At 34.5% G+C, this 18,027-nt stretch overlaps 1 protein-coding gene across 1 annotated transcript in view; it reads left to right on the forward strand.

Moving 5' to 3' along the window:
- Positions 1-207: 207 nt before the first annotated feature.
- Positions 208-18,027, forward strand: part of PKN2 (protein kinase N2) — a 121,765-nt gene continuing 103,945 nt past the window's right edge. Inside the window, exon 1 of the mRNA XM_068540246.1 lies at positions 208-598. Within this exon, the coding sequence (XP_068396347.1) occupies positions 551-598 (48 nt within the window). The 5' untranslated portion in view covers positions 208-550. The remainder of the gene's footprint in view (positions 599-18,027) is intronic.

Here is an 18,027-nt window from a genome sequence, read left to right on the forward strand (position 1 = left end):
CGCGAGCCCCGTCCGCTCCCCCCTTTTCACCCCGGCCGGGTCCAATGGCAGTCCCCGCCGCGGAGCCTGGTCGGAAGCCGCCCCGCCCCGCTCCCGCCCTCGGGGTCCCCCTCCGCCCCACCTCCTTCGCCCGGCGGCAGGCGGCGGCCGCGACCGTCACGTGCCCTGGCAGCCGCCAAGTGAGGCCGCTTTTGCGACGCGGTGACAGCCAAATGGTGCGACAGGAGGAGCTGCCGCCGCGGCCGCACAGCCCCGCACCGAGAGGTTCGAGGCGGCTCCTGGCGTCGCCCTGAGGCAGCGACTGAGCAAGAGTCCAGCGCGGGCGGGCGACGGCGAGGGGGAGCCCGCTACGAGTGTCCCGGCTCCCCGCCGCTCTCCAAGAACCGGGCGAAATAAGCCGCGCCTCCAGCAGGGGCTGCGCCTCCATGAATCCCTAGGTTTTTTTCTTTCTCTCCCCGCTCCTCACCCCCCACCCCGGATCCCGTCCCGCCTTCTCCCTTCGCCCGCCAGCAGCGGCCGCGTCCAGGTGTGGAGTCCAGAGCGGAGCGCAATGGCGTCCAACCCCGAACGGGGGGAGATTCTGCTCACGGAGCTGCAGGTAAGGGCCGCGGCCCGTGCGCGAGGCGCTGGCAGAGCAGACGGAGAGAGTCTGGCGCGGGGTAGGGGGCCGAGGGGAGCCGTGCGGCCGCCGCGCCCCTAGCCCGCTAAGTGAGGAAACTCGGGGATGTCACTCGGGAGCCGCTTCCTTCTGGAACCAGAGCCTCTGCCCCCGCCGGAGCCCTGGCCTGCCACCAATTTAATTTGACTCTGCCTACCAGAGGGACCCCATCCTGCGGCCGGAGTCGGCTCTCACCCGGTCCCCGGGGCGGCCAGTTCGCCGCCCCCTCCCTGGTGTCAGAGCCGCCCGCGGACACCCCTGGCGCCCCCTACCTCCTGCGGGCCGGGCCCCGCCCCGCCTTTCCCTCGAACACCGCTCCTTAAACTCCTTTGAATGACTCCCAAGCTGTTTTCTCGTCCCTCCCTTTCCCCTCCGACTCTGCACAAAGAGCGCCCCCATAACTTCCAGCCCCCAGACAAGTTTTTTTTTTTTTTTAAAGAAAAAACAAAAAACAAAAAAAAGTGTCTCACCAAATGCTGGCTTCACTTCACCAATCCTCTTTAGGTGACTAGATTTCTTTCTTTTATTTTGAGGGCTAACCCTTTTATTTCTTTTTTACCAAGTGGTAGTTACATGGTCCCCTTTTCAGCTATTCCCGGCTCAGATCCGGAAGCTCAGATGCTGATGCTTTTCAGGCTTTCATTTTCCCTCCTGTTTGAATACCAAAAAAGAACTACAGAAGTTGTTTACAAACGGCAAAGCAGTCGACTAAGGGAAAATGTTGGACACCACATGCTTGCAGAAGATGTGAACAAAATAGATCCCTTAATTAAAGTCCACGTTGAGTAGCAATATTATTCTTCCCATTTTCCAGCTAAATATTTGATGATGTAGGCACGATTTTGGTGTTTAGGTCTCTTTGATGTGCAGGGTATGTGCGCTACCTTGTTGGGTTTATTTTTCTTTACTTTGGAGTGTCCCAGAGATGTTTACATCTGGATTAAAGTTTCATGCTTGTTCTTTGACTTAAACTTATTTTGGTTTGTTTAAATATAGTCTTTTAGCTACTCGAAGATTGAGATGGGAGTTAAGAGGAAAAAAAAAATAGCCTACTTACATTCGTTTTTGTGTGTTGGGCAGTTAATTTTTTTGAGAAGGCTGAATCTAGACACTCTGAAGTGTTCATTCTTGATGATTTCAAAATTCAATTGCTTCTAAATTTTTTGCTGTTTAAATGTATTTTCGATAAATTCCTATATTAGCTTGGTTTATTGTGCAGTTAGATGTAAGCTTGAAGGCATTGTTATAATACTCGATATTTCCTCCATAAAAATAGATTTCAACAAGGTATATCAATGCACTTTTGCAAATTTGGAATCCTTTGGAAATGCAAGGCTGAATTTCGTATTATTGCACATGTTGCTATATAGTGTTTTAATTACTCTTAGCCTTTTCTAAGGAAGTCTTCCAGCATACCAATTTGCTAAACGAATGGAATTTATTGTTTCATTACTTTACGTGAGCTTTTGAAATGAAGTTTGAGGCACATCAGAAATGCTTTCCATTGCCTAGTCTTGAAATTTGAAAAGCATATTTTACTTCTGACTGAAAAAAAGCCATGAAAATAACAGGAGAATTTTTCCTTGAGTGGAGTGGCTTCAGAATCATAAAGTATTTGGCATCCTTATTTGTATTTTATAGAAAGTTGACGTAAAAAACTCTTATTTTGGTACTGAATGTGAAAATATATTTTCATGTATATTAAATATAACATTTAGGGACTTTTAATAAGACCATTTTTTACAATAACAAAGAAGCAAGTCAAATAAATAGGAATATTTAAATATGAGTATTTTAAAAATGGGACCAAACTAGGGGAACGTCCAATCTAAAGTTAGACTTTTAAATAAACTAAAATGTAACCCCCTCCAGAAAAAGAATAGTTTTTAATAAGTGTTACATTTTAGGTTGTCATGTATATCCAGGACATTTTTCTTGGTGTATTTGACTCCCAATTCTAATAAAATTTATTGCATTTGGACTTTATCATGTTTATTAAAATAATTGAAAGTATTATTTATATCAGCACTCAAGATGAACCATGATAAAATTTGCTTCACCAAGTATATGCATCTGTTCAAACATTTTGTTATTTCATTGGGTCATGAAACTAGAATATAGTAACCAAATATTTATCAAACTTGTTTGGAGAACCAGTTTTTAAAAACCTTCTAAGTTGTTTGAATTTATTTAAATTGAAAAGTTGTTTAATGTGAGGTTCTTAATGCTTTTCTGCCATACAGATTTTAAGTAGTTAAATAGTAATTTGTGTAGCAAGTTTTTAAATTGTTTAGTTGAAATTGTTACTTTGCCATATCTTTTCTCACTCTGGAAGTTACATGTTACAACTTCTTTTAATGAAATTGATACTTATTTATTTAGAAACATTGTATATCCAACGTGTAAAAAATTAATTTTCGAATTGTATGGCAGAATTTGAAATACTTTACTTGAGGTGGAATTGGCTTATTAATAACTTTTGATTGTGGAAAGACAAAGAAAATCTGAAACCACAGTCTTGTTAATTATTGTAATATTTCTATATAATGTAATGTTTCTAACTCTTGTTAGTAATTTAGGAGACATTCAACAAGGAATCATTAATAAAGTATACACAAACTTTGAAGGCTAGAGGCTTCAATGTGTAAGGAAGAATATTTGCTGTGGTAAAAATAAAAATAGGCTGTTAAAAAACATAAACTTAGTTGGCAATTTCTAATTTTTATCTCTTGTAATTAACTTGTTATGTCAGGTTCTCTTGTTTTTTATTTGAAGTGTAGTGGGAAAATGAGTGCGATACTTTCGTGAGGCCAAAGAAATTAAAGTTTATTTTCAAGGAAACTGAGTTAATGAAAACTATATAAAGAATCTCAAAATGAAAATGTTGGCTACAACAGTAATTTTGTAGAGTGCAGACCCAAATATTGAGTAGCATACTTATAAAGTTACCATGTTGATTATCGCATATTCATCTTCGTCAAAATAGCTAATAAAGTGTTGGGAATCTTGAATTCCATTCTCAGCAGAATTTATTTAGGTAGAGGTGACTTGCTCAAGTGGAAGGTTGAGGTAGCTGGTCTTAAGTTACAGGGATTCATTTCAAGAAACCTTTATTGAGTAGCTACCAAAGGTATATTGCAGGGCATAAAGATGACAGGATATGGCTTTCACTTTCTAGAGGAGAGTACAAATAACCTTTCTTGATTATCTGCTGTATGTTAGACATTGTACTTGGTACCCTGTGTACCTTATGTAATCTTTAAAACAATCCAATAAAGTGAGTGTTGTTATTTCCATTTTACAGATCAGGAAACTAAGTTCAGGAATAGTTAAGTCAGTCATTCATGTGCACAGTGTAAGTCTGAGTTTGAATTTGGATTTATATCTTTTCGACTACACCATTTTGTAATATGTGGACCCATAAATGTTTTGCATTCCAATATTGTAAATGTGTGAACTTTTTAAAAATTGGCCCAAAATGTAGTTAACCAGAGTTAACTTTAATATAAACTTTATACTACTTGTTAGGTTCCTCTCTAACAAGGAAAAGTGATTTCCGCATTTTATTTGGTAGTCTATAATTTAACAGTGCTTTATTATTGCAAATAAGGTATAACATTCTACAAAGAATAACAGTACAATAACATTTTTGCAGGTTTTCTTCATTTAACAATTAATGTTTCTGATGAAAGTTGTCAAATGTTCACCCAAAACCTTCCAAAAGATTTCATGTTTCTCTGTAGACTGTCCGTAAGATAAACTTTGCTTTAAAATTTTAAGCTATGTAACCAAGCTATGTGTTTGGCACTGAGTAGGTACACAGTACTTTGATGAGAAGGCTCCATTTGTTACCTAGGATGAGAAATGTCTTGACTGTTAAAAGTTGACTATGATCATTGACTTAAGAAATTACTTAGTTTTCTTTAATTTACATTTCTAATCCCTTGTCCCAAAAATATTCCCTTAAAAAGTTCAAAAAGGATTTCTGCACTAGTTATATCCACATACAGCACCCTTTTCTTTTACACATTTGATGGGAAATTAGGAGATGGCATCTAATTTTGCAGTGATACTGGAACGTAGAAGGTGTCTGTGTTGGGAGGATTAAGACTAGCATGAGTTGGGGGAATGTAGCATGAGAAAGTAGGTAGATGGGTAAGACACATTTTACAGTTTTTTTTTTTAATTATCAATGTAATACAAGTGTATTCTAGAAAAATCTGGAAAATGCAGAAAAGCATCAAAGAAAATAGAAGGTGCTCATAGTTCTATCAGAGTAATTGACGAGCTTTTCCAACTTATAAGTCCCATGGCATTTGAGTCCATTTCCTCTTTTTCCTCCCTTTTGTAAAAAATTGAGATATATTTGACATACAATGTGTGATTTTAAGGTATACAACATACTGATTTGATATTTTTCCTCCCTTCTGTATCCTATTTTACTTATTAGAATTGTAAAGAGAAATGAGGCTCATAGAGTTTTAAGATAGAAATAGCTGTAGGTTAAAAAAAAATTGCCACTAGTTCTAGATAAGTGGATCAAACTAGCTTTATTGACTTTTTTATCTCAAAATATTTTTATTTTGAGTAAGTCTTTGTGCTGAAACTAGTATTATAAAATGATGGCTCTAAAATGATCATGTTTTTCGATCATCTCTAATTAGTTAATAGAGAGATGAATATCACTTAAAATAATGTTACTTCCAGAAGCATATACGATATTTGAACAGAGTAGTTAATTTTGCATCATTTTCTAGTACTGTGTACTCTGTTGAACAGTTGTCAAATGTCTACTGTATTTCAAAAACCAATTTTACTCTAATTAGAGTATGACAGAAATCATGTAACATTTAATATGAGTAACTTTTGATATGCAGCAGAGTTCAAACTTGGCAACAAAGAAAGTCGAAACTAGTTAAAAGCTTTAAAAAGATACTTAAAATCTTGACTGAGAAAAACATACTAATGAAAAAGTAAACTAATATCTTAGAAAAGCAGAAATAGAGAACATTTATTTTGATACATGTCTAGTTTCTCTTAATTTTATCTAATGAAATCTTATTTGAAACTAGCTCTGGTGTCACATTTAGTTTTTCACAATCTCAGAAAAATTAAATTTGTGTAACATTATATACATAAATATTGTCTGTTAAAAATGAAGAACAGGAAAGCCTGGGAGGAGTGTATTTGATGGTAAATACCTTAGATTTGAAGGTAACTGTTGGTGTCGTGTTATAGAGATGAACTGATAGACAAGAATTACATAATATATACTGTTATTAGGATTTATCTATTTTAGGAACTTGGCAATGGTTTACTTTTTCTAATTGGTTGAAGCTTTACTGCCCTGGCTTAACAAACATCATAATTTATTGGAAAGTTGTTATTATAGAATTTAGAATTTATTTTAGATTATAGAAAATATACTTACCACCCAATACGTATGCTAAATATCATATATTTTACAATTAATTATATTGTTTTCCCTTTCCTATAGTTGTTTCCCTAGAGATTCTCTAAGGAGGTGCTTGTTTTGTCTGTTTCAGAATTTTCATTGAACAAATTTCATTAAATTTTCAGATTTTTTTTTCCTTTTATTAAACCTTAGGTACACTGGTTTGGATTAATCATTATCCATCCATATATCATTGTAATAAACACCCATGGACCACCACTCACTCCCCAACTCCCCCTAAAAGCTAGGAACTTAACCTATACATGGTTTTTCTTCATTCCATCCCCCTACCTCCACATTCTTGTCATCCAAAGTAACAGTCATCCTGAGTCCTGTGTTCATTCTCTTTCTTTGCATTTAGTTTTGTTGGATATACAATTCTAAAAGTTATATCTTTTATTTTAGTAGTTTTTATATAATTGTGTTCAATATAATCTCTCCAAACTTGATTTTTCACTTACTATTGCTGATTTAACCATATTATTGTATGTTGCTGTAATCACTCATTTTAATTGCTGTGTGATATTTCAATGAGTAAAATATTCAACTCTCCCCTTATTGGTTATTTGGATATTTATCCACTGACTCTTCCTTGTTGGGCATTTATTTATTTTCTGGTTTTTGTAATTGTGAACGATGACTATGGATGTTCTGTGCATTCTTTCTTATTGCATATATGTAAGAGTTTCTATTAATTATATACCCAGATGTAGAATTGTTGCCTCACAGGGTAATGCCCAGCTTGCAGTGTGGTTGTGCCAATTTATAGTTTGTCAGCAGGTAAGAGATAAAAGATCCCTTGGGCATCTATCCTTTCTGACATTTGATATTGTCTTTTAATTTTTACAAATCAGAAGAGTGTAAAATGTGATCTCATCAAATGGTCTTGATTTGCATTTTCCTGATCATCACTGATGTAGAACATTTTTTTTTTTAATGTTTACTGGCCTTTTATGTTTCCTCTTCAGTGAAATTTCTGTGCATGAGTCTTGCCTATTTTTCTGTGTTTTTTAAATTGATTTGTGAGAGTTCTTTATATTCCTCATATAAATCCTTTGTGTGTATTGTGAATGTCTTATCTCAGTTTGTAACTTGTCTTTTCACTTTCTTTTGGGGGTTTGTGGGAGGGACAGTTTTAAGTGTTTTACCTTTTTGGCAAACATTGAAAATCGTTTACATCATTGTGATCAGCAAGCCTGCACTTAATATCTAGTCTAGGTTTGGTATAGAAAGGGTAAAGTTATACAGTTTATGACTCATGGATTTACAAAGTATCCACAGGAACAACTATAGGAAGTTGTATAAAATATTGTATTGTTTAACACATACTAGGCACTCAAATGTTATTTGACTCAAAGGGTAAATTTAGAAATAAATAGTGTAAATTATATATGTAAATAGTTCATCAGTTGCTTATTTTCCCACTCCATATCTTTTCAGTGCAAATTTATTACTATTACTAATTATTAATATTTTATTCTTTCATTTGAAGGACAATATATTCCAAGTCTAGAATTATATGAATTGGTTATTCACTTATATGCATAGCTTGTCAATAAAGTGCTGTAGCTGATCAGATTTAATACTGGATATAAAATAGAAAATAATCTTCTCTTGCAGAATTTACTGGTATTTACACACCTGGAATCCTAAATGCAGTTCTTGCCATTGCTGTGATATCTGTTGATGAAAAAAAATTTAAATTTAATTTTTTTTAAATTTATTGATGGTATGCTTAAAAAACTTTTGACAAATTGGGCACTCTTCAAAATTCCACTAAGAAAAATGTATTTGTTGAATATATAAATATGTTCATATCATATAATCAAGAAGACTTTTACTTAAGGTACATTTTTAATAAATAAGTAAATTTAGTGATTGGTCATGTAGCATTTTGATCCATTGGCAAATTAGCCTACTTCTCATTTTGCAGCTCCTGTGATTGAATATATCATCCAATATGGCAATTAACTGTTAAATTATATGTGTATCTCCCACTTTCAGGACAGGAACTAGGTCTTACTCAGTTTTATGCCCCTAGCACCTGACATATGGCTTACACTTGATATATGCTTGAATAAATAATGCTTAATAAATAAATGACTGATTTCTATGACTAATTCTGTGACCCGTTTACTACATCTGACTTGTCTGCATTTCTGAAGGTGATCATTCTTTCTCTTGTTGCCCGTGTTAGAAAGATCTGCTGGTCACTTTTATTTGACTGCTGTCTCAGCCTCTTCAGTTGATTCTTCTATTTATGTAAATTGAATTCATTCATTGCTTTGCCACTGCCCAAGTTTGGGCTCTCATTATCATTTGGATGATTATAATATCTTGATATTCCACCTCTACTTCTTCAGTCTCATTCTGTTTTTGTTTAGACTATGTGCAGCTGCTAGATTCAGAAGTTGTCTGCAGCGTTCAGTGACTCCTGACTGCTTGTGAGATACAGTCCTAATTCCTTAGCTCAGAGCTGGAAGCTGTCATTGCCGTGGCCCCAAAATACCTTTTTTTTTTTTTTAATTTGTTTTTGACGCAGGTGCAAAGGCAATCCCGTGGAGGATTTTCTTTCTTTCTTTCTTTATTCTTTTAATTTATTTATTTTTGGCTGCATTGGGTCTTCATTGCTGCTCGCGGGCTTTCTCTGGTTGCGGCGAGCAGGGGCTGCTCCTCGTTGCTTCTCATTGCAGTGGCTTCTCTTGTTGCGGAGCATGGGCTCTAGGCACACAGGCTTCAGTAGTTGTGGCATGCAGGCTCAGTGGTTGTGGCTTGTGGGCTCTAGAGCATAGGTTCAGTAGTTGTTGTGCACGAGCTTAGTTGCTCCACGGCATGTGGGATTTTCCCGGACCAGGGCTCGAACCCATGTCCTCTGCATTGGCAGGCAATTCTTAACCACTGTGCCACCAGGGAAGCCCCCCAAAATACCTTTTAATTCTTAACTCTTTTCATGCAAACAGCCTATTTTTTAGGCACACCATGATTAGTGATTTTTCCTCACCTATATTCTGTCTGTATTTTATTGTTTTATTTTTTTCAACTGGAATGTTTCTTTAGGGCCTAGTTTAGATCTGCTTTTTAATTTTTTTTCTTATTTTCCCCTAGTCATGTATAATGTCTCCTCAAAACTTACGTAGGATATTTTCTATCTCGTGGCTTTTACCATACATTGTATTGCACCATAGTTGTTTGCATCCTACCTCATTTTCTCTGCTGTGTTGAATGCTTAAAATCTTTGACAAAAAGAACTATATGTCCTGTCTTCACCTTTACGCTTTTAGTCCTTAGCAGAGCAACTTGTACATAGTAGCTACTTGTTAATGTCTGTTGAATAAATAACAGGCTCATGTCTAAAAGTCCCCAGATTTTAAGTTTATTACCTAAAACTTTTTCCCTGCTTTTGTTATGGTCTTTTTGAGGGAGCAGAACGGCATTGCGTCGTTTTTCTTCGGGTAGGGCCACTTGACACGTACATGATATTAAGTTTATTACCTTTAGTCGTGATAATTTAGTTCCTCATCTCAGACCGAGAATTTTCTACTGGCAGAAGAAACAAAGTCTAGATAAAACTGAAGCAAGTAATAATAAAAATAGCAATTTTTTATATTATTAAAAACAAATTATAACTAATTTATATTGATGTTATTTCACTGAATCCTTAAGACAATTCTACTGAAGTTGTACTATTATCTCTACTTTATAGGCAAGAAAGCAAAACTTTAAAGGAAATAACCTCCGTGGTCACATAATTGGCATGAACCAAGATGCTCTCTGACTTGAGAGGACAAATGCCTCTTCACCCATATACTGTAGTTTCTCTTTCTTCTTTTGGCATTTTTCTCTGCTCCTCCTTTTCCCAGACTCACCCCACTCCAGTAACCACCCCCTATCTCCTGTCTGCTCAGGTTCTTACCCTAGCCTTTCAGTTTGTGCAGCATCTCTTATTTTCTATCATTCCTTCTCTCTCAACAATGCCAGTGTTTGCTTTTTCATTAGGATTATTCTTGATGACTAGCTAGTTGATCTGAAGGACAAATCTTACCTTCAAGCTCTAGGTAGGATAGGCTTGAACCCACAATCTTATGGCCTATGGAAATCCAAAGTCTCCCCAAGATTGCTGTTTTCCTGGTGGGAAGCACTTAAATTCTCAGGGCACCCTCTGCTTCCTGGGTTTCTGTTTCTACACATGTTTATAGGCATGTAACAAGTTAATTGGCTTCAGCAAAGATACTTATATTTCACTTAGTCCTTTCCCTCATAGTATACCCAGTTTCATATACCATGGTTGGCTCCTCTCTCCTCAACTTCCTGTCTATTCTTCAATCCTTTCTTTCTTATTTGCCATCAAAACTCCAAATTCTTCTCTCCCTAAAGAAGAACAGTTCAGTTCCCTCAAATTCTTCCTCTCAAAAGGCAGAGCCAAGCTCCTCAAGTGTTCATCAGACAAGACCTTATATATTAAAGGAATCAGTCCTCCTTAGAAAACAGGTATACTTGTAAACAGCAAAACTTATTTCTTGCTGTATCAGTAAAAGTTATCTAATTTTTTGTTCTCTTGGGAGCCTTGAGGAGCGGGGAAGTGTTCTTTTATCTACTAATGAGCCTGTCAGTTAGAAGTGCCTGTGACAATAAAGATACTTGACCCTATCAATTCTTGATGCATTATCAGTTTGGTACGTAAAGAAAAGGAAGCCTCCTTGAGTTTTAAAAGTATGCATTTTTTTTTGAAGATACTTAAGCATGTTACAACTAGTAGGTCATGGACCAGTGCTGTTCATGATGATATTTTCACCCTAAGGACAATGTTGTATGAGTGTGTATTTTGTATATGTCTATATAAAGTTGCCAGTTTATAAGTAGAGATGTGGACTGTACTCCATTCTGAGATTTTGCTGTTTCTGCTTCTCTTTATATCCTTACATTCTTGATGTCAAAATGTACTCTCTTTTAAGAAATGATTAGAATAATTGATAGTTATATTCTAACTGGCAAAATAATAAATCAGTAATCTTATATATATCTGCCAAATTTCTTTTTGGAAATTTACTGATCAGTAATTTTAAGGCCTAGTTGAAATCACCGGTCTAGTAGGTAAAGTTTTGAAATCATACAGACCTAGGTTTAAATCCCATATTTAGCACAAATTAGCTGTCTGACTTGGTGGGTTATTTAGCTCCATGAGGCAAGTTTTCTTATAAAAATGGTGATAATTTCTGGCTCAGGGCTATTGTAAGGTTTTTTTTAATTGAAGTATAGTTGATGTGCAATATTATGCAAGTTACAGGTGTACAATATAGTGATTTACAATTTTTAAAGGTTATACTCCATTTATAGTTATTATAAAATATTGGCTATATTCCCTATGTTGTACAGTATTTCCTTGTAGTTTATTTTATACATAATAGTTTGTACCTCTTAATCCCCTACCCCTATATTGCCCTTACCTCCTCCCCTCTCTCCACTGGTAACCACTGATTTGTTCTCTATATCAGTGAGTCTGCTTCTTTTTTGTTATATTCACTAGTTTGTTGTATTTTTTATATTCCACATGTAAGTGATATCATACAGTGTTTGTCTTTGTCTGACTTATTTCACTTAGCATAATACCCTCCAAGTCTATCCATGTTGCTGCAAATGGCAAAATTTCATTCTTTTTTATGGCTGAGTAGTAGTCCATTGTATATATACCACAGCTTCTTTATCCATTCATCTGTGGATGGACACTTAGGTAGCTTGCATATCTTGGCAACGGTAAATAAGGCTGCTATGAACACTGGGGTGTATGCATCTTTTAGAATTAGTGTTTTTGTTTTTTTCGGATACATACCCAGGAGTGGAGTTACTGGGTCATGTGTAGTTCAATTTTTAGTTTTTTGAGAAACCTCCATACTGTTTTCTACAGTGGCTGCACCAATTTACATTCCCACCAACAGTGTATGAGGGTTCCCTTTTCTCCACATGCTCGCCAGCATTTGTTTTTTTGTTTGAAATTTATTTTATGTTGGAATATAGTTGATTAACAGTGTTGCGTTTCAGGTGTACAGCAGAGTGATTCAGTTATAAATATACATGTATCTATTCTTTTTCAAATTCTTTTCCCATTTAGGTTGCTACATAATATTGAGCAGAGTTCTCTGCACTATACAGTAGGTCCTTATTGGTTATCCATTTTAAATATAGCAGCTTGTACATGTCAATCCCAAACTCCCTAACTCTTCCTCCCCCACACCTTTCCACCCTGGTAACCATAAGTTAGTTCTCTAAGTCTGTGAGTCTGTTTCTGTTTTGTAAATAAGTTCATTTGTATCTTTTTTTTTTTTTTTTTTAGATTCTGCATGTAAGCAGTATCATATGATATTTTTCTTTTTCTGTCTTTTGTTATTTGTGTTCTTTTTGATGATAGCCATTCTGACCGGTGTGAAGTGATATGTCATTGTGGTTTTGATTTGCATTTCCCTGATGTATTTTTTTAAATGATGTACATAAAGTTCCTGATATATAGTAAACAGTAATCCTTCCCCTGCAGGTTCATGTTTTAGGATTACTTCATTTTTCTTTAAATATTTAAGTTTTGTGGTTGACAGTCTGGCTGAAGTTGGGCATAAGAGATCTAGAGAACTGATCATACTTCATAGGTTGTTTTCCCCTCTTTTCTTTCCTCTTTTGCTTCATAGAGGGTATAATGAGGATAGCTATCTGAAAGATGTGTGTATTTCCATGATTGTCTTAATTTAAATTATCAGTATGCTGAAGTTATGTGTGTAAGAATAATAAGAAAATGATAGTTTGATAAATGATGAACTTCTAGGATTGAGCTTTCATTTAAGAGTCTGTTATTTGTCATGCAAAAAATACACATTGTAAATATTGAGCAATAGAACAATTCAGAGATTTCATGAAGCAGTTTAAATAAGTTCAGATCCTTATTTTGTCCTTTCCTAGAGGCTTTTGGACTTTTTATAAATTTGAACTAAGGTTATATATCTACAAATTCCAAAATGGTCCCTCACATTTCAGCACTGGAGAAACAGACTTGTGGTAATATACTTCTGAATATTAATAAATAATATCAACTCTAATAGAATATGTTTGAGCTTTGATGTGTAAGTTATAGTAAATGTCCAATTATTTGTTGTTTATTGGTTAGAATAATTGACTTTTCATTTTGTTGCTATGGAAACCTTGTCTTTGCACTCCAGCATCAGGAGAGTCCATTTTACTATAAATTTTTGTTCTGGTATATGTTTTCATTGTGTTAAAACCTCATAGAACTCTATACAAAATTCTACACTTAGTTTTGGTTTGTCCTTTTAAGGATTGGAAATCTTAAATATCAGATCTAAAGTAAAATTCTTACTTATCAAATCCCTAAAAAAAAAACCACTTGACTAAATCTTAAAAAAAAAAAAAGTGGACCTTTCCTTTCCTTTTCTTTTCTTTGAAGTTAGCAAGATGGCAGATAGTCTTTATTTTACTGTACTGTAATGGTAATTATAGAAATGAAACTGGTGTTGGTTGGTTACCTCATACAAAATAAAGAGGAAGATGTTGAAAAAATATGAGTAATATTACTAATAGCAATATCACTCTATGTTTGTGAAGCATTTTTGAGTTATAAAGCACTTTTATATGTATTATTTCAGTTGATTCTTAAGATGACCCTTTTAGTTAGGCATAGGGAGGAATTATTATACCCAGTTTACAGGTGTTCATGTTTACTCAGCCAATGCCTGCTTTAACCTAAACCGTTATTTTCTGACTCCTATCCCTCATTTTAGTACTCTATACAATTCTAGTTTTATTAATTTTTGAAGTTATAATCTTTTTCTTTACTATGCTTAAAAAATGGTTAACATTTTTAAAGCTATTTGAAAATTGAATGTCATTTTTTTTTCAAGAGAACAGAACAACTATAAAGGCAATATATAGCTTGCCACCTAGTTGTGAGTATTCACGGTAGTATCAAAGTCCTTTGTAGAATTTTTATAACATAAAAATACTGTAGAGGTATAGTGATTCCAGCAGTAGTAGTGTGTAACTTCTGGAGAGTTTATCATGGTTTAAAGTTTATACATAATTTAAAAATCATTTAAAGAATTTATTACTAATGAAGTTGAATGATGTTTTCTATATTTATAAATTATATATGTTAAAATAGGCCAATCATGTTACCCACAATATCGACTTGCAAGGTATTTTATGTGCATGAGACATATTAGTGCACTGAAAAATTACTCATTTTATATCTTTTAAAGGAATAATATATATCTCTCTGATGTTAAAATTTAGTCTGCCCTAATTTCTAGTTTGTTTGTGGGGGCAAATATCTTACAGTAATAAACTGCTTTAAATAAAAAAGTTTTTAAAACACCTTAGAATAAACTTCATTTTATAAGCCCTTTTCCACTTGAGCATCTAATAACTTTCCTAAAATATTTTGTTGTAACGTGTTAACACTTCTACTGATCATAGCATTTGGGCCTGAATACATTCAGATAGATTTGTGAGAAAAAGGATGATCTATTTGTTTTTGTTACCTACATTAATTTTATCCTCCTTTCTTGTGCCTAAGTAATTTCTTATTAGTGGTAGTATTCTCATCCCTACCCTAGTTTTTCCTTGCTATGCTCTTTACAATCTGAGAACTGTACTTTTATTATACCCTACCACTAAAATAGAGTTCATCTTATCTTCTAAGGAAGGTGAAAATAGCTATACAGTTAACTGAATGTATTTCTGGGTTCTGTTTTTCTTGTTGCTCAATATGTGACTCGCTCAAGGCCAGCTCTGTTGCCAGTGCCTAAAACCAAACCAAACCAAACCAAACCAAACAGCAAAACACTAAGTATCAATACTTCGCAATTCAGCTTTGACTTTACTCTGTCTAACCTTGTGCCTTCTTAAAAAAGACAATATTCTCTGTCCACCTAGATCCTGTAGAAGTAAAATGCTCAGCTCTTGGCTATAGTGGGATAATGTAATACAACTTGATTCCTAATGGGGTTACTATAACTCTTTTTCAGCAAATGTGATGTTTTCTTCTGTAAAAAAAGCACTGTATTTCCTTTTTTGGTGACTTTAGATTTCTAGTTAACTCTTTTATCAGAAGTACTTATTTGGTCAGATTATGATGCTTTTAAAAAAGTTTTTTAATTGTGGTAAAATGCACATAACATTTACCATCGTAATCATTTTTAAGTGTATAGCTCAGTGGCATTAAGTACATCCACCATGTTGTACAACTATCACCACCATCCATCTGTAGAACTCTTTTCATCTTGGAAAGCTGAAACTGTACCCATTAAACACTAACTTCTCACTACCCCCTTTCCTCAGGTCCTGGCAAAAACTCTTCTACTTTCTGTCGCTATGAATTTGACATATAAGTGAAATCATGCTGTGTGTATCTTTTTTGTGACTGGCTTATTTCACTTAGCATAATGTCTTCAAGGTTCATCTTTGTTATAGCATGAATTTCTTTCCTTTTTAAGCCTGAATAATATTCCATTGTGTGTATATACCACATTTTGTTTATTCATCCATTAATGGACACTTGGGTTGCTTCCTTTGATGCTCTTCTTTTAATATATATTGTACTGAGGTATTGTACCTAGTTGTGATCGTTTGACAGGGTATAACTGTTGTTCAGTGCAGTAGCCAATAGTCATATGTAGCTATTAAAGTTTAAATTAATTGAAATTAAATAAAATTTAAAATTTAATTCTTCATTCACATTAGCCACATTTTAAGTGCCCAGTAGTCACATGTGGCTAGTGACTGCCATATGGACAGCATTGATATATAGAACATTTCGATCATCACAGAAAGTTCTCTTGAACAGTGCTGTATAATGAATGCACAGGCTTATTTTAATACCTTAAATTTAAGGAAGACAGAAAAGTCTCTTGTGGATTATGGAAATATTTTTATTTATATTTGAATAAAGAAATGTTTTAGTTTTGTTTAGAAAATAATTATGTCTGTTTAAAGACATATTTTGCAGTGAGTCAAGAGGTTTGGGTTCACACTCTGACTGGAAAGTATTAAAGTACTTTGTGCTGAATGAATGTTAAATTGGTTTTCAAGTGAAGTAAACAATGTCTTAGAAGTTTAATATACTAAAAATTTGTAAAGTGTATATATCTGTATATATCAGAGATTTACAGGAAAGTAGACTGAGTTTGAAATCATATTTTATATCCATTATTCTGTTAGTTAGGAGAGTATGTGTTGTGTTCGCTTTTAGGAGTTGGAGTTTAATTATCTCAGGTGTAGAAGACAGCAAACGATGATTAGTAGTAATTTGTTCAGTTTCTTCATGTTGAGATCTTAAAACAACTTATTCTAGAAATTCTGTATTTTAAATTTTATTTTTTTATCAAGATATAATTGCCGTATAACATTGTAATAGGTTTAGGTATACAACATAACACTTTGATACATGTATATGTTGCTAAATGATTATCACAACAAATCTAGTTAACATCATCATCACACATAGTTACAAGTTTTTCTTTTCTTATGATGAGAACTTCCATAAGATCTCTCTTAGCTACTTTCTAATATACTATACAGTATTGTTAACTAGAAATTCTGTACTGTATTCTTAAGCATTTTTACTATCACTGAAATTAGATGAAGCTTTTTTTTTGCTGACAACCTCAAATGCCATCTTTAGAGAACTGGAGGGGCAGGTGGTGTGTGTGTGTGTGCATGTGTGCGTGTGTGTGTGTGTGTGTCATTCCCTTTATTACTCTGTGTTGTGTGTTTTTATTAATACCAGTTTGTTGACTTATCTTTTTAGATTACTTTTTAAAAATGTATCACAGGATATTTTAAAATGCATGAAACTGTTTTTGAACCTGCTGGCTATGTTTAGAGATTATTTTAATTGCTGAATAAGTGCTTGAGCTTGAGAGCTCATTTAAATCTAGCATTTTAAAAGTAATTTTTAAAACTTTTTATTAATTCCATGAGTATATTATTTGAAAGACTGTAAGCCAAAAATAAAATTCCTCATTTCTTAGACTAATGGTTCATGTATTTCTTTTCAGAAGTAAAAGGAAATTGATCTAATCTCATTTTTAAAAATCTATCAAATGACTTTTTCCATATCAGAACTTTTAACTGTTATTGCATTAGTTTGAAAACAATTTTTAGTTAGAACTAGTATTAAGGAGCAAAAACTTAGGCTGTTGTTTGTTCTGATCTTGTAGAAAGAGAAGGGAGTGATATTGACAATAAGCAACTCTGGAAAAGATATCCTTTTAGGCTTAATTATTGGAGTTGAGCTAAGAAAGGATACCAGTTCACATTCCAGCTCTTTGTAAAACAGAAACTTTTGTTTTTCTGTTAATAACTTGGCTTTCTGCAGTTACAGATAATGAGCTGGTGTGATAATGAGAAGTGGCTGAAGCTGAGGAAAGTAGATAATTTTTAAAATCTAATGTATGTAGATACCATAAAGCACCTACAAATAGCAAAAAACAAATAACAAATATTTAGTTCAGGAAAGAGTTATAAAACCAGAATTTCACAGTTCACTATTTGAACACTAACATTTTGTTTTTATCTGGTGATACTTGCAACAAGTTTTTTCATATCTAGGCAAGGATATAATTCATTAATTCAGTCAATAGGAATGCCATTGTGTACCTACTGTTGTAATCATATTTGAGCAAATGAATTTTGGTATTATTGTGAAGTTAAAATAGACACATTCTCTTTGTTTCAGTAGTCCCCAAAGGAACGTTTTAAAAAAATTAATTTCAAAAGTTACATTATTAAGACATGTATTTGAGAGGCTCTCCCTGAAAGGTGATTAATTCTTATGATTCAGGCATTGCCAACTAGACACTGTATGAAAATTTCTTATTCAGAACCTTTCGTTTATATAAAAAGAACAGTTTACTTA

The sequence above is a fragment of the Eschrichtius robustus genome, chromosome 3, assembly GCF_028021215.1.
Source record: "Eschrichtius robustus isolate mEscRob2 chromosome 3, mEscRob2.pri, whole genome shotgun sequence".
Classification (NCBI taxonomy): domain Eukaryota; kingdom Metazoa; phylum Chordata; class Mammalia; order Artiodactyla; family Eschrichtiidae; genus Eschrichtius; species Eschrichtius robustus.